The 24,349-nt window shown below is 28.1% G+C and overlaps 3 protein-coding genes and 1 long non-coding RNA gene across 7 annotated transcripts in view; 3 read left to right on the plus strand and 1 right to left on the minus strand.

The window, feature by feature from the left end:
* Window positions 1–8,641, plus strand: part of LOC108001388 (uncharacterized) — a 39,245-nt gene extending 30,604 nt beyond the window's left edge. Inside the window, exons 6-10 of one of the 2 annotated variants that reach the window (XM_017062374.3) lie at window positions 305–3,611; window positions 4,144–4,470; window positions 5,663–5,859; window positions 6,687–6,873; window positions 7,360–8,641. In XM_017062374.3, the coding sequence (XP_016917863.2) occupies window positions 305–3,611; window positions 4,144–4,470; window positions 5,663–5,859; window positions 6,687–6,873; window positions 7,360–7,638 (4,297 nt within the window). In that variant the 3' untranslated portion in view covers window positions 7,639–8,641. The remainder of the gene's footprint in view (window positions 1–304; window positions 3,612–4,143; window positions 4,471–5,662; window positions 5,860–6,686; window positions 6,874–7,359) is intronic. The other variant, XM_017062375.3, reaches the window with a different exon arrangement.
* A 1,055-nt stretch (window positions 8,642–9,696) lies between these two features.
* On the plus strand, window positions 9,697–14,675 carry LOC108001285 (probable Dol-P-Man:Man(7)GlcNAc(2)-PP-Dol alpha-1,6-mannosyltransferase). 2 transcript variants are annotated; one of them, XM_028668439.2, is made up of 8 exons: window positions 9,697–9,972; window positions 10,440–10,572; window positions 10,657–10,830; window positions 10,942–11,095; window positions 11,447–11,591; window positions 11,673–11,899; window positions 11,991–12,239; window positions 12,372–14,675. In XM_028668439.2, exons 1-8 carry the CDS (start codon window positions 9,847–9,849, stop codon window positions 14,209–14,211), a joined length of 3,048 nt encoding a protein of 1,015 aa, XP_028524240.2. In that variant the 5' UTR covers window positions 9,697–9,846; the 3' UTR covers window positions 14,212–14,675. The 2 variants fall into 2 exon arrangements, with proteins under 2 accessions (XP_028524240.2, XP_028524241.2); XM_028668440.2 differs by having other exon boundaries at window positions 9,709–9,972; window positions 11,447–11,541; window positions 11,749–11,899.
* A 399-nt stretch (window positions 14,676–15,074) lies between these two features.
* Window positions 15,075–15,874, minus strand: LOC114577984 (uncharacterized). The gene is made up of 2 exons (XR_003698516.2): window positions 15,657–15,874; window positions 15,075–15,485 (listed from the first exon to the last, which is right to left on the minus strand). It is a non-coding gene; the product is annotated as an uncharacterized LOC114577984 (long non-coding RNA).
* LOC108001338 (transcriptional adapter 2B) lies at window positions 15,860–22,655 on the plus strand. Of its 2 annotated transcripts, XM_017062284.3 has the most exons (10): window positions 15,860–16,138; window positions 16,228–16,325; window positions 16,803–16,862; window positions 16,936–17,077; window positions 17,240–17,457; window positions 17,524–17,753; window positions 17,832–18,063; window positions 18,676–18,725; window positions 18,864–19,227; window positions 19,532–22,655. In XM_017062284.3, the coding sequence occupies exons 1-10, from the start codon at window positions 16,132–16,134 to the stop codon at window positions 19,634–19,636; spliced, it is 1,506 nt and encodes a 501-aa protein (XP_016917773.1). In that variant the 5' UTR covers window positions 15,860–16,131; the 3' UTR covers window positions 19,637–22,655. The 2 variants fall into 2 exon arrangements, with proteins under 2 accessions (XP_016917773.1, XP_061931797.1); XM_062075813.1 differs by lacking the exon at window positions 19,532–22,655 and having other exon boundaries at window positions 18,636–18,725; window positions 18,864–19,027.
* Window positions 22,656–24,349: the final 1,694 nt, after the last annotated feature.

Below are 24,349 nucleotides of genomic sequence, written 5' to 3' on the forward strand. Positions count from 1 at the left end.
ATGGCGAGTGTGGCTTCTTCACGCCGCTTTTCTCTCGTTTAACAAAGCATCGAATTAAATCGTAAATAAAAGATAGTTGAGGGGCGAGACACGGCCACAAGTCGTCGCTTTATCCCGCTATAAGGAAGAGAATCACGCGAAATCATGTCTCATTTTTTCCTCCCTTCCTCTTCTCTTTGTCTTGGCTAACATCTTGGCGAGGATTAACACGAGTTGAACGAGCCGTTTGTTGGGAGGCGCAGATTAGAGCGCGGGAAAATAAGGATTTTTCGAAGCTCGCGTTATATTGATTGTAATTTCGTAGAGAGTGTCGAGTGGTCAAGGATGGAACAAGAAAGGTTTCGGATGGAAGATCGAACGAGGGAAGGAAAAATGTCGGAATGGTCGTCGAGGCTGTGATCTCTGAGACGGTGTCCTCGAATTCTGAGAGGAATACGAGGCGAAGAGACGACCGTCCACGATTCTTTCGCGAGGAATCTGAAAAGTCTGGGACGATGGACTCGAATACTGGAACGAAATCGTCCGAATTGAAAGAGAAAAATTCGAAATTCTTCTGCGAAGAAATGTCTGCGTATGCAATCGAACCAAAGCCTGCGAGAAAATTATCTTCCGAATCTTTTAAGAATCGAGTACAGAGAGGCGAGGGTTCAAAGTTGTTCGACGAAGAATTTGAAAACTCCGATTCTCCGAAAACTGCGAGAAAATTATCGCCCGAATTGTCGAGAGGCAGAATAAAAAGCGGACAAAGCCCCAAATTCTTTCGCAAGGAATCTGAAAACTCTTCCACTGCTCGTGCAATCGATTCGAAAACTGCAAGAAAATTATCTCTGCCCCGATCTTCTAGAGATGAGCCGCGAAGAAATGGTGATCCGACGAGATTCAAAGAGTTCGAAAGATTTGCAATCGATTCGAAAACTGTGAGCAGAATAAGAAGCGAAAGTCCAAAATCCGACGAATCGAACGAGAAATTAACCACCGATCACGCGGTCGATTCGACTGCTGAAAAATTCTCCTCCGATTTTTCGAATGATCGGCGCGACGACGCGAGTCCTAAATTCTATTGCGAAGAAAATGAAAAATCGGCCACCACTTTCGCGATAGACTCGAAGAGTCGTTCGTCTGATTCACCCGATTATATGAGAAACACGGAAAGTTTCGTGTTGAAAATAGAACCGAAAAACAGAAAGGGCGCAATTGACAGTACGATGAAGAAATCTACGAATGATGGACGAGTAAGACGAGGTGCAATCGGAAAATCTTCCTCGCCGGAGTATTTGAAATCTATCAAAGCTGAGTCATCCGACGTTTCCAAACGTTTAACGAGAGAGAAAAGTGGTGGCTCGAGTCCTCAGTTGTTCGAGAGAAGAAAATCGGCCAAATCTCTAAACCTCAGCGACATGGACGTGAACAAACACAGTAGTGAAAGTCATAGAAGGAAACCACGAGATTTTACAAGAAAGAGATCCAACACCAGTCCACAATTTTTCAGTTCGGATTCGGACAGATCTGCCACGATCATGATAGTGACGCCAGAAACGATTACAAAACCGAAAATGGAGATCGCAGATCGCTCGAAAAGAGAGGAGCAAAGTTCCGAGAAGGCTGCTTTAAGAGAATCGTTAAATAGGAGCGAAACAAATTCGAAACATTTCGTATCGCGATTTTTCTCCGAGAAAACTTTGAGAAACGAGGAGGAAATTGACGAGAAGAAGCATCGTTCGTCTCGCGACTCCTCTCCGTTGTCTTCGAAAGGCAAGAGAACGCCCGATCCGCTCGCGAAACCGCGATTCTATCGCGAGAAAAGTACAAAAACCGATAGAAAGAGCGTCGATGGAGCATCCAGCAGTCGCGACTCTTCGCCAAGATCCCAAAGAATGGACAGCAGAGAGGAAACACCTGAATTGTTTCGTTGCGAATCGCCAAGATCTTCCAAACATACGGTGGATGTACGATCGAAGGGTCGAAAATCGATTGAACGAGAGACGAAGTGGAAAACTCCGAAGAATAGATCATCGAACACCCCCACTTTTAGGGATACGCTCGATCGTAGAGGGTCTGACCATACTCTGCGCTCGACGAAACTGATTCGTGACACGATGAGGAGTCAGAATCGAGTCGAGTACATTTCGATAAAGCCAGAGAAAGGATCCATCGCGGATGGAATATCGAAGATGAGAGAGATTCCAACTATGGAATCGAGTCCAAAAAGCTGCACGTCCGTGGAGGTGGACATGGAGATACAGGAAATCACGATGCCCGATCAATACGTAAAGCAGTCTCGAGACACTTGCTCGAAATCTGGTAAAACATTGGCGGGTAGCGAGAAACCGTGTTCCGCGCCGGTGAAACAGAGGAGATCCTCGTTCGAGGGGAACGTTTTCGAGCGAGAAAAATCGAATAAGGAGAAACGGATTAGCCAGAAAGACTTAGGAACGTCGAGCAAGCTTTCGTCCAAGAAGAAAACCGTCTATGACGCCTTGAAACAACGCGGAGCAAAGGAGAATAGAAGGATATGCGAGCGAGAAAATATTTTCGAACAAGCACCGAGTCCGGTCCGAAAGGGGATCGCTCGTAACGCGAAACGAAAAACGGACGTGGTGCGAGCGACGAATCGAAAGAACGAAGCTAAAACTTCGAGATGCGGGCAAGACGAAATTTTGAAGTCGATGGAGCTGGTTCGCCGAGCCATGAGGGGCTCGAGTTTTGAATCACGCGAGACCGCGAGTAGTGCACCGTCCGCTACGAATTACGTGAGAACCGACTCCGTAGAATCGGCTCTCAGGCGTTTCGATTCGATCGGCACGGAGACCGGCTCGATTCGAAGCGTGTTGGAACGTAGCGAGGAAACGAAGATACAAACGGAATCGTATGACTCAAACACGATTTCCCCGGAAGCGCTCGATCGATCGAATTTAAGCCCGTTCGGTCCTTCCTCGAGAAAAATTTCGAGCGAGGAGGGGGATTTCGCCGAGGAAAACGGGAGGAGCGCGAGAAAATCGACGGCCGTAAGACCGGCCGCGTGCAAGCGGAAGCTTTTCCACGACGATTCCGGCGAGGAGACCGGGAGCACGAGATCCAGGTGCAGCCTCGACTCGGTGAGAACCGTGGAATGGCTGTCCAATGAGAAGAAAACGCGGGAACGTTCGGTGAAGATCGCGGCGACACGCCTCGAATTCGACTCTAGCGGCGAGACGTCGAGGGGAGCGGCGACAGACAAAGGAGAAACGGGTGAAACGTCAACAGGTGCGGATCGTTCACTGTCTGTGAAGCGGTTGAGATCGATCGAGGATATACGTAAGTCGATCGAGGGCGAAAGTAAGCCGGTGATCGAGTCGGGGCGAGGGACGGGGCGGTCGGAGGCCCGTCGAATAAATATCGATGATCGTGCTGGAAATAGAGAAGGGATGTTTTTGCCCGGGCGGTCGGGGAACGTTGCCGCGAGGAGCAAGGGTATGGGGGATACGAGCCGTTCGGCTGTAAAGTGTGCGATGCGTTTCCCCAGGGTCGTGAAAAGTCCGAGCCCGGAAACGATGAAGACGACGGAAACGAGCAACCGTGCGAGGAGAAACGTACCACCGTCGCCGTCCAAGAGCCCGGATGCGATGCCAAGGGTAAGCAAAGATTGCGTGAAGGATTCTTCTTCCTTTATAAATAGCTGGCTCTTTTTGCGTCTGAGGGGAAGGGATTCGTTCGAAAGTGTACAGTTTCTTGAACGTTTGTGTGGATCAAAGTAATGGAATTGTGCGTAAAATTGATGGAGGTTATTGTATGGTGCGAAGATAGGAGATATAATTTTGAACAAGATTGAGTGGAAATGAGATATATTTTTCTATGTTTTTATCAATTTTTATTTTTAATTCGGTTTTTAATTCCAGAAATTCAGATAATCGTATGATAATTCACGACGATTCATTTTACGATATATTATTCGGGATTAATAAAAGAGAAGATAGAGAACGTATTTTTACCTGTTTTGTAACGCGCATTATTATCAATCTCTTGATGAAATTATAATCAAACGGCCTATTAAAATAAGACAAAACGACACTTTTTTTGAAATCGGATAATATCCGCATTTCTACGATAAAGAATAATGTATGTTTTATTTTCAACGAGTTTTATATAAACGTGTTTCTTCTTCAGCGTGCGTCCACCGAGTTGAAAGTTCAAGACACGAAATCGACGAAACGGGGAACACCTATGAAAGGCGCGGAGCCAATTGGAAACAGGAAGACGATGACAACGACGACATCGACGGCGAGCACGAGAAAATCGACGGATGTCGTCGATGGCGCTATTCTCGAGAATGGTCTGCATTTACGAGACCAAACTGCCGAAACGAAATACGATAACGACTCAGCCACGATGAAGAAAAGCGACGCTTTTGTCATCGACTTCGACGAGCAACCGCCGAAGGAAAACGATGGGCCACTTCCGCGGAAACCGTTTTCACGAAAACAATCCACCGAAGTAAGTAGCTGTTAAGATTAAAAAAAAAAACGGATATCTTGTAAACAGAAATAAATTAATAATTTTTAAATGGCACATTTTAAACTATGGTTTTAATTTAAAATTCTCTCGCATTGGATTATTAAGCTAAAATCACATATTGTCAGATTAATCAAGTTACTTGAATTTAAGGGAATCGTATAAGTTGAAGCTATTTTATTAATATGAACCTGTTATTTGCTTCAGACATTCTTCGAAGTTTCTATATTCATTAATCCTCAATCATCAATTGGCTTGACATTAAATTTCAAATTGCTTTTATTTAAATAACTTGAAACCAATTTCAACACAACCTGTTATTTCAATTCTTGATTTGAAAAATCTTTTTTATACTGTTATATTATATTATACAATTATCTTTTATTATAAAGTAAAATTAAGATACTTTCAACTTTCCTTTAAAATTACACGTCTTGGATTTGTATAAAAGAAAGTTTCGTAAATGTTATTTCCAACAATTATACGATAATGTAACAAAAATGGATATCATGTTGAGATAACGAAGAACTTCGGTGCACCGAATTATTATAAGGTTAATTTAGAATTTAATCACACGTATTAAGGAAAGCAAACGAAATAAACAATTTTAAGTGGGAAATATTATAACAATTCAGATAAAATAATATTTCATTTTTAATTTCCAAGCGATTTTAGATAATATCAGAAAAGAAACGATTTTATTTTTATATTTACTACATGATTTGTAAATACATTCCATCTCTGAATTATCCATTCTTCATATCGAAATAATATCTATCGAATATCGTAATTTTTCCGCTACGACTTGAAGATAGATATTTGAGAAATGAGTAAAAATACAGTAAAATGTCTGCCGCCCTTTGATACAATTTAACCCGGGAAATTCAAGTTTTGCTGCATATGGATTCCTCCTTTCTATTTTTGAAGTGAAATTATTTAGTTCGATAAATTTCCAGTTAAAAATTAAACAGTAATATTAACAGGTGTTTTACTTATATAATCTTGTAATATTCAATTTATAATATTCAATCATATCACAATTCTTTGATATTAAACGTCGAATAATTATTGAATTATTTACTATCGTCATTTTATTTATTTATTTATTTTTTCTTTTCATATATTATTTTCAATTACGATTAATATTCATTTAACGTTTATATTTATTAATTAGAAACAGATTACACCCACGCAATCACTTCGAACTCCTATGTCAATTTCGTCCACCTCTAGTGGTATTTCCACGCAGAATCAGACTTCCGTTTATAGAAGCAAAATGGCTTCGAGAGCAAAGACGCCAATTTCCTCTACAACATCGTACAAAGGGTCGGCATCTAGCAAAAACGGAGGAGCAGCAGGAGGAGTAGCGACGTAAGAATTTTTAGAGTAATTGATTTTCCTGTTGTGAAATTAAAAAACTTTTGATACTTATAAAACGCAAAAATATTTCATAAAAACATTTTATCATGGAATTTATATTATTTGAGATAATTCATGTTTTTAAGTTTTAATTTTTTCAATGCTAATGTAAAAGTAATATTTCATTAAATAAAAATTGTCCAATTTTCATTATGTCTTAAGAAATTCGTGATTTAATTTCATATATATATAATGTATAACAATTATGTAATAATATAGTGATTATTTTGTAAAAATTTTAATCTGTTAAAGAAAAATAAAGGAATACAATTTTTCTGTTCTTCTAAGGAAAGATAAAAATTGACAAGATTTATTTTTATTATAAATCAATCAATTATTAAAATTTAAAGTTTAAATAAGTAATAAAGTTTTTAAAAAAGTAATTTCTATCATTATCAATATATATTTATTTCATTTTTTAATTAATCTCTTTAATAAATTATTAAAATAAAAAAAATGCTTTTTATAGATACATCAAAGAAATTAATAAAGATATTCTGTGTCTCAGAAATTAAATCAGAAAATTTATTTATAAGAAAAAGTAGTTAGAATACTTTCAAAAATTTTCAATAAAAATTCATAGCTTAATATTATCCATTTAATTATAGAAGATAAAGATTATCTAAAAATTATAAATATCTATAATTGAAACATTGAAAAGATAAAATTTAAAAAATTTTAATTCTTCCATCACTTTGAAATATTAATCTGAATCTTCTACATATGAAATATTTTATATTTCCTTTAAATTTTTTTCAAAAGATATAATTTTATTACAGGGAAACTTTGGTGCCTTGTAAAGCGTGTGGTCGTCGATTCGCCCCAGATCGAGTTGCTCTTCATGAGCAAATCTGCATAAAAACAGGCCAAAAGAAGAGAAAACAATTCGATACGATGATGTATCGAGTAAAGGGTACTGATATCGAGCCATTTGTTAAGAAAGGGCTCGTTAAAAAACAGATGGAGGTCAGTGTTCCAATCCTTCATTCTAATTCCAAATCATTATCCCTCCTCCTTTTCCAATTCCTTTATAACTTCTATCTCGAGTCACTTTGTAATTCTACATAGTTCTAAATAAAATACTAATAAAAATTATAATATTGCAAAGTAACAAATTAAAGAAGAATTAAAGAAAAATGATACTATAAATAGATTACATTTAAATACTAATAAATGTTTAATAAATTAAAGAATATATCAATGATAATCTAGCAATAATTCCAAAATATTGAAATCTATTGTTCAAATTCTAAGTTCAAATCAATCAATTTTGTGAATCATAAAATATTATCACTTTTTATAAATGAGAGAAAAAAGAAATTCAATATTTAAAAAAGAAAAGATCATTTATATTATTAAAAAATCTTTGCAAAAATCAAATTTCTTTGAAAAAGGATGAGGGATATTGATCGTTTTAAAAGGATGGGATGGTTGTTGTTTTACATGTTTCAGAAATCGAAGAAACCTGAAGTAAAGTCGAATTGGCGGCGTAAACACGAGGATTTCATTAACGCCATACGTTCGGCCAAGCAAGTGCAAGCACATCTGGCCGCAGGAGGCAAGCTCAGCGATTTGCCACCGCCGCCAGTTAGCGATAACTGCGATTACATTCAGTGTCCCCATTGCGGAAGAAAATTCAATAAAGCCGCCGCCGACCGTCACATTCCCAAATGCGAGCACATGTTGCACAATAAGCCGATACATTCGCGAGCACCGAAACCGAAACGTTAATTTCTCAGACAAATTAAACGCTTTTTTTTACATCGAACTGGAACAAGATAGATTGCCTTTGTATATTAAAGAAAAAAGATTGAAATAAAGATTTACGAAAAAAAAAAAAAAAAAAAATTAAAACGGAAGAATAAATAAAATTTTATTGTAATAATATATTATCATTGTACATTGCGAAAAAAAATTGTGCGAAATTGTGACAATTTTAATATAACACTTTGTCTCTATCTTGTTCGTGATCGATATTATATTATATGAATATTTCGTTGATTATGAAAAATTTTATATAAGATCTTATATAAATTATAAAAGTTCGCAAAAAAATATATTTTTTCGGAGACGTATGAAAAAACTAATTTTTATCTACTGTATTGATTCTATAGGTTTTATTACGTATATTTGCGACAAATGTATTTTCTGATTATACGAAAATAAAATATAAATTTTCCTTACATTGTATATATGTACGTAACAAAATGAACTTATTCGATCATGATGTTTTGAAAGAAATTTACAAAAATAGTAAATAGTACTCTATACTTTTTCAAAAATATTTAGTCTTTTTATTTTTTAAAAATAATTATTAATTGATAAAAATTGATGAAATAAAGTAAAAATCTATGACGTCTCATTGTGAAAAATATTAAATCTTGGAACGCTTACTTTATACGTATTTGTATCTTTTTATATCATAGTACTAGTAAAACATTGTCTATTTGTGATTATTATAATCGATCGTCCCAAAACGTATCATCTTCATATACTAATTATATGTAATTAGTTATTTAGAGATGAAAAATTAATTATTAAATTGTTTTAATTAATATTAAAAATATTGTGATTTAATTTGTAAATGTATTTTCATCGAAATAGATTGTCTTACAAAACAAAAAAATACATAACAATTTTTATAGCGTTTAATCTTTTTAATAAATAAAAATATTGTAATATTATTGTTATGATTGATCATTGGGGGCTAATAAACTAACTTTTTAATAAAAAATTTTCTGTTTGAAGTATCACAAGTTAAATATTATTCGTTAAATCCACTAAAGTTCAAATTTATAAAGATAAAATTATAATTATTTATAAAATTTTTAATGTAATGACAAAAAATTATAATAAATTAATATCAAATATTAAGAAATATTAAATTTGAAATATTGAAAAAATTTGTAATGCATTCTCAATTTAATTATGATACGAGCACAAAAAAAATACAAATACGAGAGTTACACATAACGTTACACAAACAAAAATAGCAGATTTGGATATTATAGGAGAAAAATAGAAATACAATAAAAATTTAAGGATTAGAATCATTTGTAAAAAGCTTTATATGAAATAAAGGTAAAAAAAAAAGTTAACAATAAAGAAAAAACACAAATTAAGAAAAACATCTTAATCTTTAATGCTATTTTTTAAATATCAAAGATATTTCAAGTTCAAATATTTTTCAATCGATTTGTATTTGTATCAAACAAAATAACATAATACACAATCAAAAATAAATGTAACATGCAATTCTTTTTTATATTTTAGAAAACATGGAAATTATGAAATTCGAAAATCATCTTATTTATCACATCACATGCAACATCGATTCACTGTAGAGAAAACAATATTATATATTTTATAGAAAATAATATGAATTAATTCATTATGATTACAATTATATTTTTGGCATAAAAATATTAATAAATTTAATGATAATATTAAAGTGATAGTATTAAAGTGAATATTCTCGTTTCAATTCCAAAAATTATAAACTATATATAGATTTTTATTTTGAACTTTTTAAATGAATTAATTTTATATACGTAGACAATATTGTAAATATTGATAGAATATTGTAAATATTGTACCTGAACTATATTATATTAGATGATATAAAAAACATTTTAATCTTTTTTGAAGTTAAAACATTTGAGAACATGTAATATAAAATCCCATAAACTATCACATCTATTCTATTTTTTGTCTATGACAATAATGCACGATCGGTAATTCAGATAATAGATATAAATTCCATAAAATGATATATCTATTTCGAATTTTGTCTATGGTGATACATCATAGCAGACGACGTGTATTCCCGGTGGATAGAAAAAAATATTTAAAAAGTCAACTATATTGGTTAGGCTTGTTATGATTAAAACGCGCATTCTTACAATGCTTCTGAGTCCGTTTTTTGCATAAAATAAAATTATGGATCATTTAATTATACTGGTGGCTATATTACATTTATTATATTGTCCGTTTACAAAAGTAGAAGAAAGTTTTAATCTACAAGCTATGCACGACATCTTATACCATGGTTTTAACCTATCAGAGGTAATTATTAGAATATTTATTAAAAATATATTATATAAATTACAATATAATTAAAATAAAAAAATAAAAACAATAAATAATGAAAACAAAGGACAAGGATATATTTATCTTCCTTGACAGGTTGCTGACATGCAATCAAAAAGATATTACGCAAAATCTTCGATATTATATTTAGAAGCAAATACATATATTTATAAATTTATGATCAGCTGATATAGTTTCTGTATGTCTATGTACGTTTGATAATGACTAATTTCAATTTTCCTTAAACCGAAAATATAGAAAGAGAATTTGTTTGTTAATATAAATATAAATATAAATTGTTAATATAATAATATAATATAAATCAATCAAAGATTGAATTTAATAATTGAAAATATTTAAAATTATTATAAAAATGCATATTAAAAGGAATTAATATAAACATATAAACATTAATTATTTATTACACATGTATATTTTAATAGTATGATCACCATGAATTTCCTGGAGTTGTGCCACGATCATTTGTGGGGTCAATTATAGTCTCAGGCTTGGCATCACCTTTAATAGCAACTATTAATTATATGCAAATTAATAAATTTTTTGCTCAATATGTTGGTAAGTTAATCAATAAAATATATTAGCATTATTATTTTATTTAATTTATATTTAAAAAAAATGATTAATATTATATTTTTTCAGTAAGAGCAACATTGGGCTTATTAGTAATAGGTACATTAAAACTATATAGAGATGCTTTACAAAGCATTTTTGGTCTGCAATTTACTAAATGGTTTGTTGCAATTACTGTAACACAATATCATTTTATGTATTACTTAAGTCGTACATTACCAAATATAATGACTATGCCATTAGGTAATTTAAATTCAAGTTATTATATATATTTCATTTAGTATTGTATGAAAATTATTACTTATATATATTATTATTATTATTATTATATATATATTATTTCTATGTCTATAGTACTACTGGCTTTATATGGATGGTTGAAACAAAGTCACATCATATTTATTTGGTCATCTGCAGCAGCAATAATAATATTCAGAGCAGAACTTGCCATGCTACTGGGGTTATTCCTTTTGTACGATATAGCCAACAAGAAACTAACCATACTAAGGTATTTACATATTATATTGCGGACCATTGATTCCTAGTATGGCTATAACATTGCATACAGAAGTGATTAGAATCATCAAGGAACCTTCTGCAAAACTGCACTGATTTGTAAGCTTTGTTTGCTTATAAAACTTATTAACATAATAAAATCCTTCCATAAAAAATAACTAAATCAAATATAAATCCCTTGTTTGATAAATTGCAGTACAACTTGTGCTCTTGTTAAAAATAGAAAAAAAATAATTAAAAATAATTGTATAACATAGGAAACCTTTTTTATTAGAATTATATAAACTATATATGCTGTTAGAATAATAAAATTAATTTTTCATAAAATTAATAATTTTTTTAGACTGTTTAAAATTGCGGTTCCAGCTGGTATATTTTTTCTAACACTAACAATCGCAATAGATTCTATATTTTGGAAACGATTATTATGGCCTGAAGGTGAAGTATTTTACTTCAATACTATTCTTAATAAAAGCAGTGAATGGGGTGTATCCTTTGTCAAAATCATTTTTAAATTTTTTTAAAGTAATGAATTTAAAATATACTTATTGAACTTAATATAAAAATAGACATCACCATTCCTATGGTATTTTTATTCAGCTCTTCCACGTGGATTGGCTTTTTCTTATTTTTTGATACCTTTAGGAATGCTATGGGATGCTCGAGTTCGAACATTAACAATTCCTGGTATTGCATTTGTTACATTATTCTCATTTTTACCTCACAAAGAATTGAGATTTATCATATATGTTTTTCCATTATTAAATGTTAGTGCTGCAGTTGTTTGCCATAGAATGTAAGTAAATTAATAATTTAATTCTATTTTCTAAATTATTTTTAATTTTTAAATGTTTAATATTATATTTTTCTTTTATTTTTTAAATTAGATGGGAAAACAGAGCAAAAAGTCCATGGAATGGGTTTTTGGCATTGATCATTTTAGGTCACTTAATTTTAAATGCCTTATTTTCTATGTTTCTTTTATGTATTGCTGGTTCTAATTATCCTGGTGGTTTAGCAATTGCTAAATTACATAGACTTGAAAAAGATTCTCTCAATCCAGTGCACGTACATATTGATGTTCTCACTGCACAAACAGGAGTTTCAAGATTTACACAAACAAATAGTTCTTGGATGTAAGTTTTATAAATAACTATTTAAAATAAAAAAAATTATTAATCTATTTAGAATAAAAAAATATTTTCGATATATTTTTTTTATTTAGTCAAAAATAATGCAATTTAATTTATCATTAACTATTTTTCTAGTTATTCAAAACAAGAAAATTTAACTATTGGCAGTCCAGAAATGCTTCAATTTACACATCTTTTAATGGAAGCCAAAAGTAAATATTCACCCAATATAAAACCATATCTTAAAACACACGATATTTTGGATTCTGTGGATGGTTTTTCTCATATAGCATTAAATTATAATATATTACCACCAATAAGAATAAAAACCAGACCAATTATATTTATCATGAAAAGAAAACCATATATACAATATAATCCCAAAAAAGCAATTTATTTAAAAAAGCCAACTGAAAATTCTACAGAAATAAATGTAGAAAGCGAAAAAATAAATGATACCGTAAAGAATATGGAACCAATATTGGATGAAATAATGGAATCATTAGAACAATTTGAAAAACCATTAAATATTAAAGATATAAATATATTAGATACAGAAATATCATCAGAAATCAAATTAAATGATACAACAAACGATTCTATTGAATTCGCTAAATCATTAAATACAAAAAAAACATTTAATAATTTATCTGAAAATAATTTATCACAATTAGAAACATCAAATAATAAAGAAAAATCAGAGATTGCAGTAAATTTAGAAAAAAATATTGAAACTGAGAATAATATTAACTTACAATCTCATATTAAAAAAGATTCTATTATTAAAGAAAAAGAAAAATTAGATATAAAGAAAGAAGAAAATGAAAAATCAGAAATAGATAAAGAAGAATTAAAATTTAAAGTACAAAATAACAATACAACTCTAAAAGAAGTTGTCAAAAAAATTATTCAAGAAAAAGTGGAAGCAGTTAAATTTAGAAAAGATACAATGGAGGAAAAATCAGAAATTTCACAGAAAATTAATGCTAAAATAAAAAGAGTTCCAATAAAGATAGAATCATCACAAAAAATAAAAATAACAAAACAAGATTTAAAAGAAAAATTATTAGAAGTTCAAGAATTAAAAGAAAAACCAACAATAGTTCAAGAATTAAAAGAAAAACCAACAATAGTTCAAGAATTAAAAGAAAAACCAACAATAATTCAAGAAATCAAAGAAAAACCTATAGAAGTTCAAGAAGCAACAATTGAACATAAATCAGTTAACATAAAAGAAAGCATTAGAAATATAATTAACCAATTTAAAGAATTTGAAAAAGATTTTATATATGAAGATTTGGAAATGGATAAAAATGAATTAGATATTGAATATAATAAACAATCTATAGAAATAAATACAAAAACAAATGCAAAAGACTTATCAAATATAGATATTGTGATAGAAGATAAAGATGCAAAAAGAATTAAAGATATCAAAGAAAGTTTAAAGGATATAATATATCAATTTAAACAAATAAAAAATGAATTAACTTCAGAAGAAGATGATCAATTTGAAAAAATTGAAGCCACATATATGGAACGACCAATTGCAGAAACATTAATGCAGTTTAGTGAAGTATTAAAAAATTTAGTACAACATAGGAAAAAAAATAAAGTATACAATATAAACATTCTTGAACATAAAAATGATGTACCTAAAGTACAAATGTTGTCGAAAATACCTCTAGAAAATCAAATTCCATCTCAATTTTCAAAGAATTCAAAAAATCATAATAATGAAGAAAATACACATACAATAGAAAAAGTTATTCAAAATATTAATGAAAAAAAAAGTTCAAATCCAGGTACAAATAAAGTTTTACAAGAAAAATATCTTACCTCATATAATAATAACAGAAATATCTTATTAAATGCTCAAAAATCTAATAGTATCTCAAATAATGTAGAAAATAATGCTTTCAATGAAAAGAATAAAATAATACCAAAAAATATTGGAAATAACTCAAACAATTAAATATATCAATCAAAATATTAATTCATTCTTTTATGTTTTTAATACAGTTATATAATTATAATAATATGTAAATATGTTATTCTGTGATAACAAAAATGTATATCTTTAATGCTCATGCATTACCAACACGGAAAAACAAATTTTATTTTTTAAAATATTAAAAAATATTAGAAAATGATAAAAAATTTTTTTTTTTTTATATAATATAAAAGTGCCAATTTTATATGTATACTTTTGTAAAAGGACAAATTGAAATAGTGGAATTATGTATTAAATATTAATTTAATGTGTAATAATTATTTCACATATTATAAAAATGTCTTAATAATTTTTTATATATTTAGATGTTGAAATATTTATCTAGATATTATTTGATATAAAATTATTATTTATCATGTTTTTAAAAAAACAATTTTATTATTCACCCTTGATTATTTGAATTTTAATAAACTGTTTTATGATAATTTCTTGATATTCTTTTTTGCATTTACATTCTGCTTTTTTATGTTTTATTTGTTTTTTTCTAAATTATAACATTATTATCTTATATTTATATTTTTTTATTTGATTTATATTCTCATCACAAAAACAACACAAAAACTTTATACACTTATACACTTTATACATTTTATTATAAAAAAAATATATTATTTCCATATTGGTATTTGCAGAGCATCAAGTGCCTTAAAATTTCTTCATAATTTTACATATCATAAAAATTGATATATATATCATTATTTTACAATAAATAAAAATAATTTAATATGAAAAATTGTAAATCTAATATTATTAATTCAATAATTGATAATAATAAGATATGTCAAATTACAAATAAAAATCGTATTAAATAACATTAATCGATATTTAGTTAATAATTAATCAATATTCAATTTATTTTTGATTATGAAAAATTTTTACAATCACTGAAATTTTTCACTTAATAATAACAATTGTCTAAATGTCATTACTGTATTATATAAAGTAAATGCTAAAATTATCCAATATACTATTTTATCTCGCCAACCGCATTTCAGAAATACAGGAACATTATCTTCACACTAAATAAATGAAAAATAATTTATATAAATTATATAACGCGACTATTTATTTTTCATAAATCACATTATTTCGTATTAAAATTATTTGACCTGCATTTTTGCTTGTTTTAATTTCAAATTTCTTAACGCTTTGTTTTCAATTAAAGATGGACGTCCCAAACAAATTGATCGATTTAATAAGATAATATTTTTATGGAAAAATTTTAATCGAGTAATCTAAATATAAATATAATTTATGTATAAAATTATAATATAAAGTCATATTAAAAAATGATTACATAGATATTTATTAATATGAATTCATAATATATTTATTAATACAATGTAATAAGAAAAAAAATTAATTCTTATTATAAATAAAACAAATATTTATAAAAATATACTTACACAAAACATTTTACAAGATTTCCAAGATTAGATTAATTTGTATCACTTTATTTAATATCTTATATCATTTCAATTGATGTTCAACTCTATAACTTCATATAAACAAAAAAAAATGAATGTTAAAATATAATTGCTTATTTAAATTCGCGCCGATACAAAAATGCAACTTTCTTTTATTATTACACAGTTGGCGAACCTGAAATATAGTTCATAAATGGTAGGAGAGGAACGCATGCGTACTCGTTTCGCGACGCAACAGTCGTAAACAACATTTTTTCCATAGAGATTTTTAACGAATTTACGCACGATAATTAGAGCGTCCAAAGGGACGCATCACGATTTTTCCGCGTTTTCATACGATTTCGCGGAAAAAATGGGGTCAAGCTTACACGTTCAGTGTACGTGATAAACTTATGGGTTTCTGGCATGCGGTGACGTCATCCGGATCGTTCTGGAAGAACCCTGCAGGACAATAATGGCGGGTATGTATTTACATCGACAAAGGGAATACCGATTGCCACTCGACAAGCTACAATCAGAGGTAAAATGTATTACGAATCGTCGATTTCAGATTTGTATGCTAAATACAACTGCACCTATTGTCAAGAGGACATTTCGGGTTTACGTGTAAGATGTGTAGAATGCCCGGATTTCGACCTCTGTTTGCAGGTGAGACGAGCGAATGCTTGTTCTTGATCACGTGTTCACGTCTCCTTTTCCCCCTCTTTGTCCTCATACTGATCTCTGTCACATCTTCGTCTATCCTTCTAACTTTACTGGATTTTGCGTGTTGAGATTCCTTTTTTAATCCCCACCCTTTTTTTGTCGACAAGTTGTTCTGAAATTATTATATTGTACTACTCCTCGAGCTGAATGAAACTTCTAATCACGTGGTGATACATGCAATGTATATCAATTCTATTTGATATAAAAATGTCAAAATTTTAAAACAAATAAAATAAAAAAGAAAAAATATTATTTTAAAAATATTATGATTCTTTATAAAATAAATGAAATACTATTTTAAAATAAATTATTTATAAACATATAAAGATATTTTTTATTAGAAAAAATTATTCATAAATATCTTTTATTAAAAAAAGAATAATATTTTTTATTTAATATTTTATATTTTAAATTTAACAGTGTTTTTCCGCTGGAGCTGAAATTGGACCACATAAAAATGACCACTCTTATCAGTTTATGGTATGTATTGAATTGTTTTTAAATATGAAAAAGTTATTCTTTTGATTAAAAAATGAATTTTTATATTTTATAGGATTCTGGTACCATTAGCATATTTAATGGTAGGGGAAACTGGACTGCTAGAGAACAACTTAGACTTTTGGATGCCATTGAACAATTTGGTTTTGGAAATTGGGAAGATATTAGTAAACATATTGAAACACGTACGCCAGAAGGTACATTTGTTGTATTGTAACTTTTTGCATTAAATAACATTATATAATTTTAGCAGAAAGAAATAATTTTACAAAATTATGATTGTTTAATAAATAAATTTAAAAAAATTAATATATAAAAAATTATTTTCTATGTATACATAATTTACTTTTATCTTATAGAAGCAAAAGAAGAATATATTGCTAGGTATCTTGATGGAAATATTGGAAAACATACATGGCCTCCTACAGAAAGCTACAAACCAAATATTACAGATCAAACTAAGTCAGATCATGGACCTCTATCACCTGATCTCACATCTCGATTACCACCTTTGGATATCACTCCAGAAGAAGCTGCACAACTGGGATACATGCCACAACGAGATGATTTTGAAAGGGTATGTTTTAAATTAAAAATATTTGTTTGACAATATTTTGTTATATTATTGAAATCTTTTCTACAGGATTATAATCATGAAGCAGAATCACTTGTTTCTTCTTTATTTTTAAATCCAGCAGAAGATGATGATTTGGATATAGCACTTAAACTTGCACAAGTTGACATGTATACTAATAATTTAAGAGAGAGAGCACGACGAAAAAGAGTTGTACGCGATTATCAGCTTGTTTCTGCATTTTTTGCTTCATCTAGGAAAGATAAAACAATAAAGAAAAAACAATCAAAAGAGGAAAAGTATGTTTAATTAATATTGAATAAAAATATTTTGTTTTGTACAATGTTTTGATAATAAATCTGTTAAATATATTATAGGGAGTTTAGAGATAGAACACGAGTATTTGCACAGTTTTACACGGCACAGGAATATGAACAATTTTTAACAAATCTTGAAAGGGAAAGAGAATTACGATTACGTCTTTCAGAATTATTTCGTTATCGAGAACATGGTATTACAAGACATGAAGAATGCGCTCATTTCGAACAAGTGATGGCACAAACTCAGGGACAAAATGATACCGTAGATCATTGGAATGAAAAAAAATCTGTAAGTATTGGTATTCATGTATTTGTTAACTTTTTCCACATTGCAATGGCAATTAAATTTTTTTTTCTTTTTTTTTCTTTTTTTTCTTTTCTTTTTTTTTTTTTTTTTTTTAGTGATATACCTTTTATTTTATACTTTATTGTATAAAATATATATTAGGTATATCTACTTAACTTCAAAATATATTTTAATACATAATACATTCGTAAAAGCTAGTAGAACTTTTGGACTTATTAAGTGTTATTTAAAATATATTTTTTTTTACAATTTTATGTTTGTAATTTTAAATATATTCTAAAATATTGAAAATAAATATTGAAATAATTATTATTTTAAAATAAAATGAATTTTCTTAATATATTTATTTGTTATAATATTATTTCATATTTACATTGATTATTTTATAACAAATATGTTATTCAAAAATTAATATAAATAATAAATTATTTTGCTATTGATATAAGAATTCATTAATAATTATGATCATTTGAATATCAGAGTATATTATACTGTATACACTAGCTTTTGCTTCTCATTTAACTAATTCCATTGTTTGTGGTGCGTGTTGCCAGGCATTTGTGAACAGATTGTATCAGTTTGCATTTCACTTAGGGCAGCAGTGGGCCGTCCACACCAATACACCGCCACACCTCAAAAAAAAGGTACAGAATTATTCTAAAATTTATTATTGCAATAAACTTAATTTAATATAATTATATATATATATATATATAACTATATTATATATATAATATATATTAAAATAGATGATTTAAAGAAAAATTTATTTTTTATTATAGAGAAGAAGAAAAAAGTTACTCTTCCACCGACCGAAAGTACATTGCAAAAGACTTACCCAGCAGCAGCTTCTCAATCAATCAAACCAATCCCAATCGGATGACGACTCTAGCCAATCAGTGGGCGGAGCCGGATAACAATCCAAATTCTTCCAGCCAGCATTCTACCAGCTCCAGTTCTGCCGCAGAAAAAAATTATACTGCGACAACTTCTGGAAAATCTTGCACAACAGCGGGAGACTCAGAGGAACGAGATATAGAAATGGAAGCAGCAGCTCATCTATTGACAAAACAAGAAAAATCTTTATGTCTTCAACTTGATCTGAAGCCAACACAGTATTTAACACAAAAGACATTGTTGTTGCAAGTAAGTTTCTATATAAATAAATTATTTTAAATAATAAATAATAATAAATAATAAATAAGATTTTCTGTTTAAGTAAATACCATATTCTTGCAAAAAAATGATATATTTAATTATATATGATTACTACAAATATTAAAGAAATTTTTATATTTTTTTCTAGCAATTTTATTTTTAGGAATTTCATTTAAGAGACATCAAATACTAAATTTTATTTGATATCAAAAAAAATTTTTATGGATAGATTTTAGAAAATAATATTTATCATGTTCTGGATATTATATAAATAAAAATTGTATGTTTGCAGGAATATCTAAATGGTAATAGAAGATCAGGCGTTGTACCTCAATCGGAACCAGAGAGTAAGATATTACATTATCTGGTAGCAAATGGCTGGATCGCGGCCAATTGATTAAACATGTAAAAAATTAACGACCATTTCCATTCTAAGTCACCTTTTATTTTGCAAACTAAGTCCTAGATATAATTAAAGTTTGAGTCTGATTTAATTAACATATATAGGGCAGGTAGAGAGAGAATGCGTGTGTATATAATTTAATATGCAAAGACATTCTTTACTTTTTTGTTTAAATGATAAATATTTAAATGAATGTATTGGCGGATAAATTGTTAAGAACGATAAAAAGTGTTTTTGATTGACTTTTTTTATTTCGTTATAAATTGACAAAGCACTAATTTAGATTATCCGAAAAATAATTATTTGAAAAAATTTTTATTAAGTTTTATTGTTTTTATTAAATTATTACGTCGTTTATAACAATGATGACCGTCAATTATCAATATTGTTGATTACTTTTTAAAAATTCAAATATTAAATTATTATCACCGTATCGTGCAAAATACTTCCGTGCGCTTCTGTACTTTATTTTAATATTGTTATCTTAAACTTCTGTTTGACTTTTAATGTTATATTAGGAATTATTTAACACTTCTTATCGAGAAAATATATCTCTTACACTGCCTTTATAGAGCCATGAACATATTGCTCAATTAATTCTTCCACTATAATATTTTCTTGTAGACTATTAATTGCACATGCTCTTTTCTATCTGTTTCAAATGTGATTTGTTACCATACTTGACAATAAGGAAACGAAACGAAGGAAGAAGTCACGTTGTAGTCGAGATTTATAGATCGTTGTTTAATACAACATTTAAATGATTGAAACGTATCCATCCGGGAACTTATCATCAATTGATATTTTATGTAATAGTATTTGAAAGTTTCTGGCAGAATACGTGTTAAAATATTTAAATAAAAGGCACTTTAAAATATTTATATAGCTGAGATTTTCTCATGAAAGTATTGAATATTTCTAGTTTAATAATAAGTATAATGTCCTTAAACTGTACACATGTATACATACACACGCGTAATGACACAGATATTTCTTCGTATTCTTAAAAATTTGTCCATTAAAAAGAAATCCTAAACGTTTTTCGCATGCATGATTTTACGCGCAAACAAATACATTTTACTCCATAGATTCTTTAAATAATTTAAAGAATATTCCTTATTGATAAAGGATGGTACAAAGAGCAGGTTATAAGAGGACATTTGTTATTACCATGAAGATAATATGATATTAGGTAATTTATCTGTTGCCTGTGTAATATTTGTAAATATGAACGAAAAATAGTACCTTCTTAGTGATACTACTTTTAAAGCACAAAAGTAATGGCGGCATAACCTAATGATGCGTTAAGCATATTGTGTGATATTGGTGGTGTTCTGAGCCAAACATGTATTGCAGAAAAAGACACTTTAACGTTTTAGGAAAATCAATTATTTTCCATTGCTTCTAATAATAATTATCTATAATTTTAAAACTATTAGAAAATAAAAAAAAAAGAGGAGTAATATTTATATTAAATTTGTGCATTCTTAATGCACATCTAAGAAAACTCTTTGATGTAGGCTAACAGCTTTTATTTAAGTATAAGCTGAAAGCTTCGAAAAATAGCAGAGTTAATTTGATTATAAGTTTTCAAATATTTGAAAAATTAAAAGAAAGAAAAAAAAGATTAATCTTTTGCTTTAATATAATTCAGTATTTCCAATAATCCCCGCTTATTATTAAATTTCGAAAATGGCTTACATTCGTGCGAGAGATTAAAATAAAAATTTTATCTAGTATCATTATATAGATATAAAAAAAATGTGGAAAAAATATATATATATGTATGTATATATATATATGTGTGTGTTTATATATATACATATATATATATACATATATATATGTATATACATATATATATATATATATAAATATATATGTATATAAATAAAAAAAGAAACTGCTTACAATTGTAAGTAATTATAAAAAAAATCATATGTATAAAAAGGAAAAAGAAGTCTTAAAAAATACGTTTCATTTTTAAATAATTAATAACTTGTGGTATATTGCTTAAGCACTAGTTAAATAACAAAATAGGGAAATAGCTGCTCATATTTTTTACGGAGAGTAGAAGACTATTATCCCTTTTGTTCGATGTAATTCTATTTTCTGCCCTAAATTTCCACGAAAGGGTATAATCATTCTTCGATAGAAAACGATAGCTTTTTTGAAAACTTATTCTAATCACTTTTTTTTTTTTTTTATTTACTTATTTGGGGAACAACTTAAAAAAATTAATTCTATGTTCTGTTTTTCATTGCGTGATTATATTCTTTGTTCATAATAGTTTGAATTTTATTTGTTGCTTCATGGGACTTCCATACTTTTAAGACACTTTCAATGCATATTTTTTATAAATCAAATATTTTGAAAATTTTTTAAGTTAATTTTTTCTTCGGCTTTCTTTTTTTTTTTTTTTATGATTTCTAATCGTTGGTGATAATTTGCACGGATCGATTTATCCGTCGTTTGACTGTAATATTTCTATAAGAAATGGTCCATTAAGAATAGAGACTGTTCAAATGAATGAACATAAACAATGTTATCTCGAACGAAGAGAACGATACGCCTTCCTGTAGTTACTTAAAGATATAGTAATTTAAAAAGTTCAAGAAAATAAAGTTCAATATAAAAACATTTCGGTGACCTTTATAACAAATTCACAAGCGTACTGTCGTTTATAAAATTTAGGGGATAAATTTGCACTGTTTTTTTTTATTCCGTATCGAAAAATGATGAAATGTGAAAGTTTTTGGTTAAAAAAAAAATGAGTGTGATCATTAATTGAAGAGTGAGTGTAATGGTTATAAGGATTCGAAATGTTTTGAAGAATTCAATAGGATTTCTATTCTGGGATGTATTTGTATAACAAACAACGAGTTTGTTACTCCTCATTGTTCTAGAAGTAATGGAAGAATTAATATTTCAAAGCGAAATGCTTTCTTGTACTTGAATCAAACAGTCGTTGAATGTATAAAATAAACTGTACAATAGGTATTTTCCCTTAAAATTATGTTTCTATTAATTTCGTACCATTTTTTAAATTATTCCTTAAATTATCCTTTTTCTCGTGTGTCATAATCTTGAAATGATTAATTTTTTTCAAATTTTGAATAATATTTATTGATAAATTATCTCTTTCATCAAATTTTATTTTACTATAATAATATTATAATAATACTATAATAAATATTTAAAATAATATTAAAAATGATTAAATATGCGGTTATTTTATTTAATATATTGATATATATATTTTTATCATTTTCTTAGATTTCTTTAACAAGATAGCAAATATATATATATATATATATATATATATATCTATCTATCTTATGTTATTATATATAAATATTACCAGAACATTTTTAATTTCTATAATATATTTTTTTGTATAATAAACTAATTATTTTTTGCGTATTTTTTTTATTACGAAGATTATAATATGAATATATTTGAAGATGAATATTGTTTAAATAATATTTAGTAAGTGCTAGGATGAGTCAGAATTACACAGAAAACATCTTTTTCTTCGCTTCAAGCAAACATTTACTCCGGTCAATTCTTAGACTTATGAACGTTTCTTTTAATTTTAATGTAAATCTTATCTTTTAAATTTTCTAAAAAAAAACATCGTTATACAATGTTTCTTTTACAATTTAAAAATTTAGTCTCTTAGTTTTTCACGTATCTTCAATTTTTAATATTTGAAACGTTTATCATATAAGTAGAATACAAATTATAATAGTAACAAATTATTAACTCTTATCATTTATCGAAAATTTCATATTGATACATTTGAATATTAAATTAATTAAAATTCACAAATATTACAACTTTGTAATATATTATGTATACTTTGGATAATTTTATATTTTTAATTATCAAATTATCAATTGTTATGTAATAGAAATCTTGATTGATTTCGAAAACATTTCTTTTATAACTTCTAAGCAGTTTTCCTTTTTATTATACTATTCAATTCAACTATATTAACATAAAAATTAAATTTTAAAATTTCAACCTTATACGTATTATTCACACGATCTTCGGTACGTGATATGTAAAGTTAATATCGCAATTAGAATAATTTATTATTATAATTGCCAGTGTAACCTATGTTTCGCATAAAGGATCACGATCGAACGAGTGTCGTATAATGCGTCATGTTAGAAATCGTGAACTTCCTTGAATTAAAGTTTCTGACGTCTTTGTAACTTCTTTTTTTTCATTTTATACGTCCTTCGTTGATAATTTAAATACTTTTTTTGCATTTTTTAATCTTTTTATCTACGTTATAATTCTATAAATACCGTAATTTTTTCATCTTTCATGAAAATAGTTTAAATCTTATTCTTTTTTTTTTTTTTTTTTTTAATCACTTGAGAACAATATTCGTATTTGTATATTGAAAAATATATTTTCTTTTTTCGTTTTTTTAACTGACACTATTTTCGGTTAATTATTCGAATTTATCAAATCATTAATATTAATAAATATTTTATGGTTATAATTTTTATGGAAATAAAAAAAAATGTATTATATAATTTTAAAAAACGAAATATCAATTCAAAATAAATACATATAAATTTTTTATTAAAATTGAAAAAGAAAAATTCAAGAAGAAAATAAGAAAAATATATCACTGATTCATAAGTATATTTTATATTGCTTTTTTTTATTTTTTCATACGAAAATAAATGA

The sequence above is a fragment of the Apis cerana genome, linkage group LG5, assembly GCF_029169275.1.
Source record: "Apis cerana isolate GH-2021 linkage group LG5, AcerK_1.0, whole genome shotgun sequence".
In the NCBI taxonomy this organism is placed as follows: Eukaryota; Metazoa; Arthropoda; class Insecta; order Hymenoptera; family Apidae; genus Apis; species Apis cerana.

What these genes read in the sequence shown, in the direction of transcription:
- LOC108001285 (XM_028668439.2), top strand. Translation starts at nt 9,847, where the DNA reads ATGGATCATTTAATTATACTGGTGGCTATATTACATTTATTATATTGT. An exon ending in GCAGTTGTTTGCCATAGAAT is followed by an intron (nt 11,900 to 11,990) that starts GTAAGTAAATTA and finishes TTTTTAAATTAG; the next exon opens with ATGGGAAAACAGAGCAAAAA. An exon ending in CAAACAAATAGTTCTTGGAT is followed by an intron (nt 12,240 to 12,371) that starts GTAAGTTTTATA and finishes CTATTTTTCTAG; the next exon opens with TTATTCAAAACAAGAAAATT.
- LOC108001338 (XM_017062284.3), top strand. An exon ending in ATTTCGACCTCTGTTTGCAG is followed by an intron (nt 16,326 to 16,802) that starts GTGAGACGAGCG and finishes TAAATTTAACAG; the next exon opens with TGTTTTTCCGCTGGAGCTGA. An exon ending in ATTGGAATGAAAAAAAATCT is followed by an intron (nt 18,064 to 18,675) that starts GTAAGTATTGGT and finishes CATTTCACTTAG; the next exon opens with GGCAGCAGTGGGCCGTCCAC.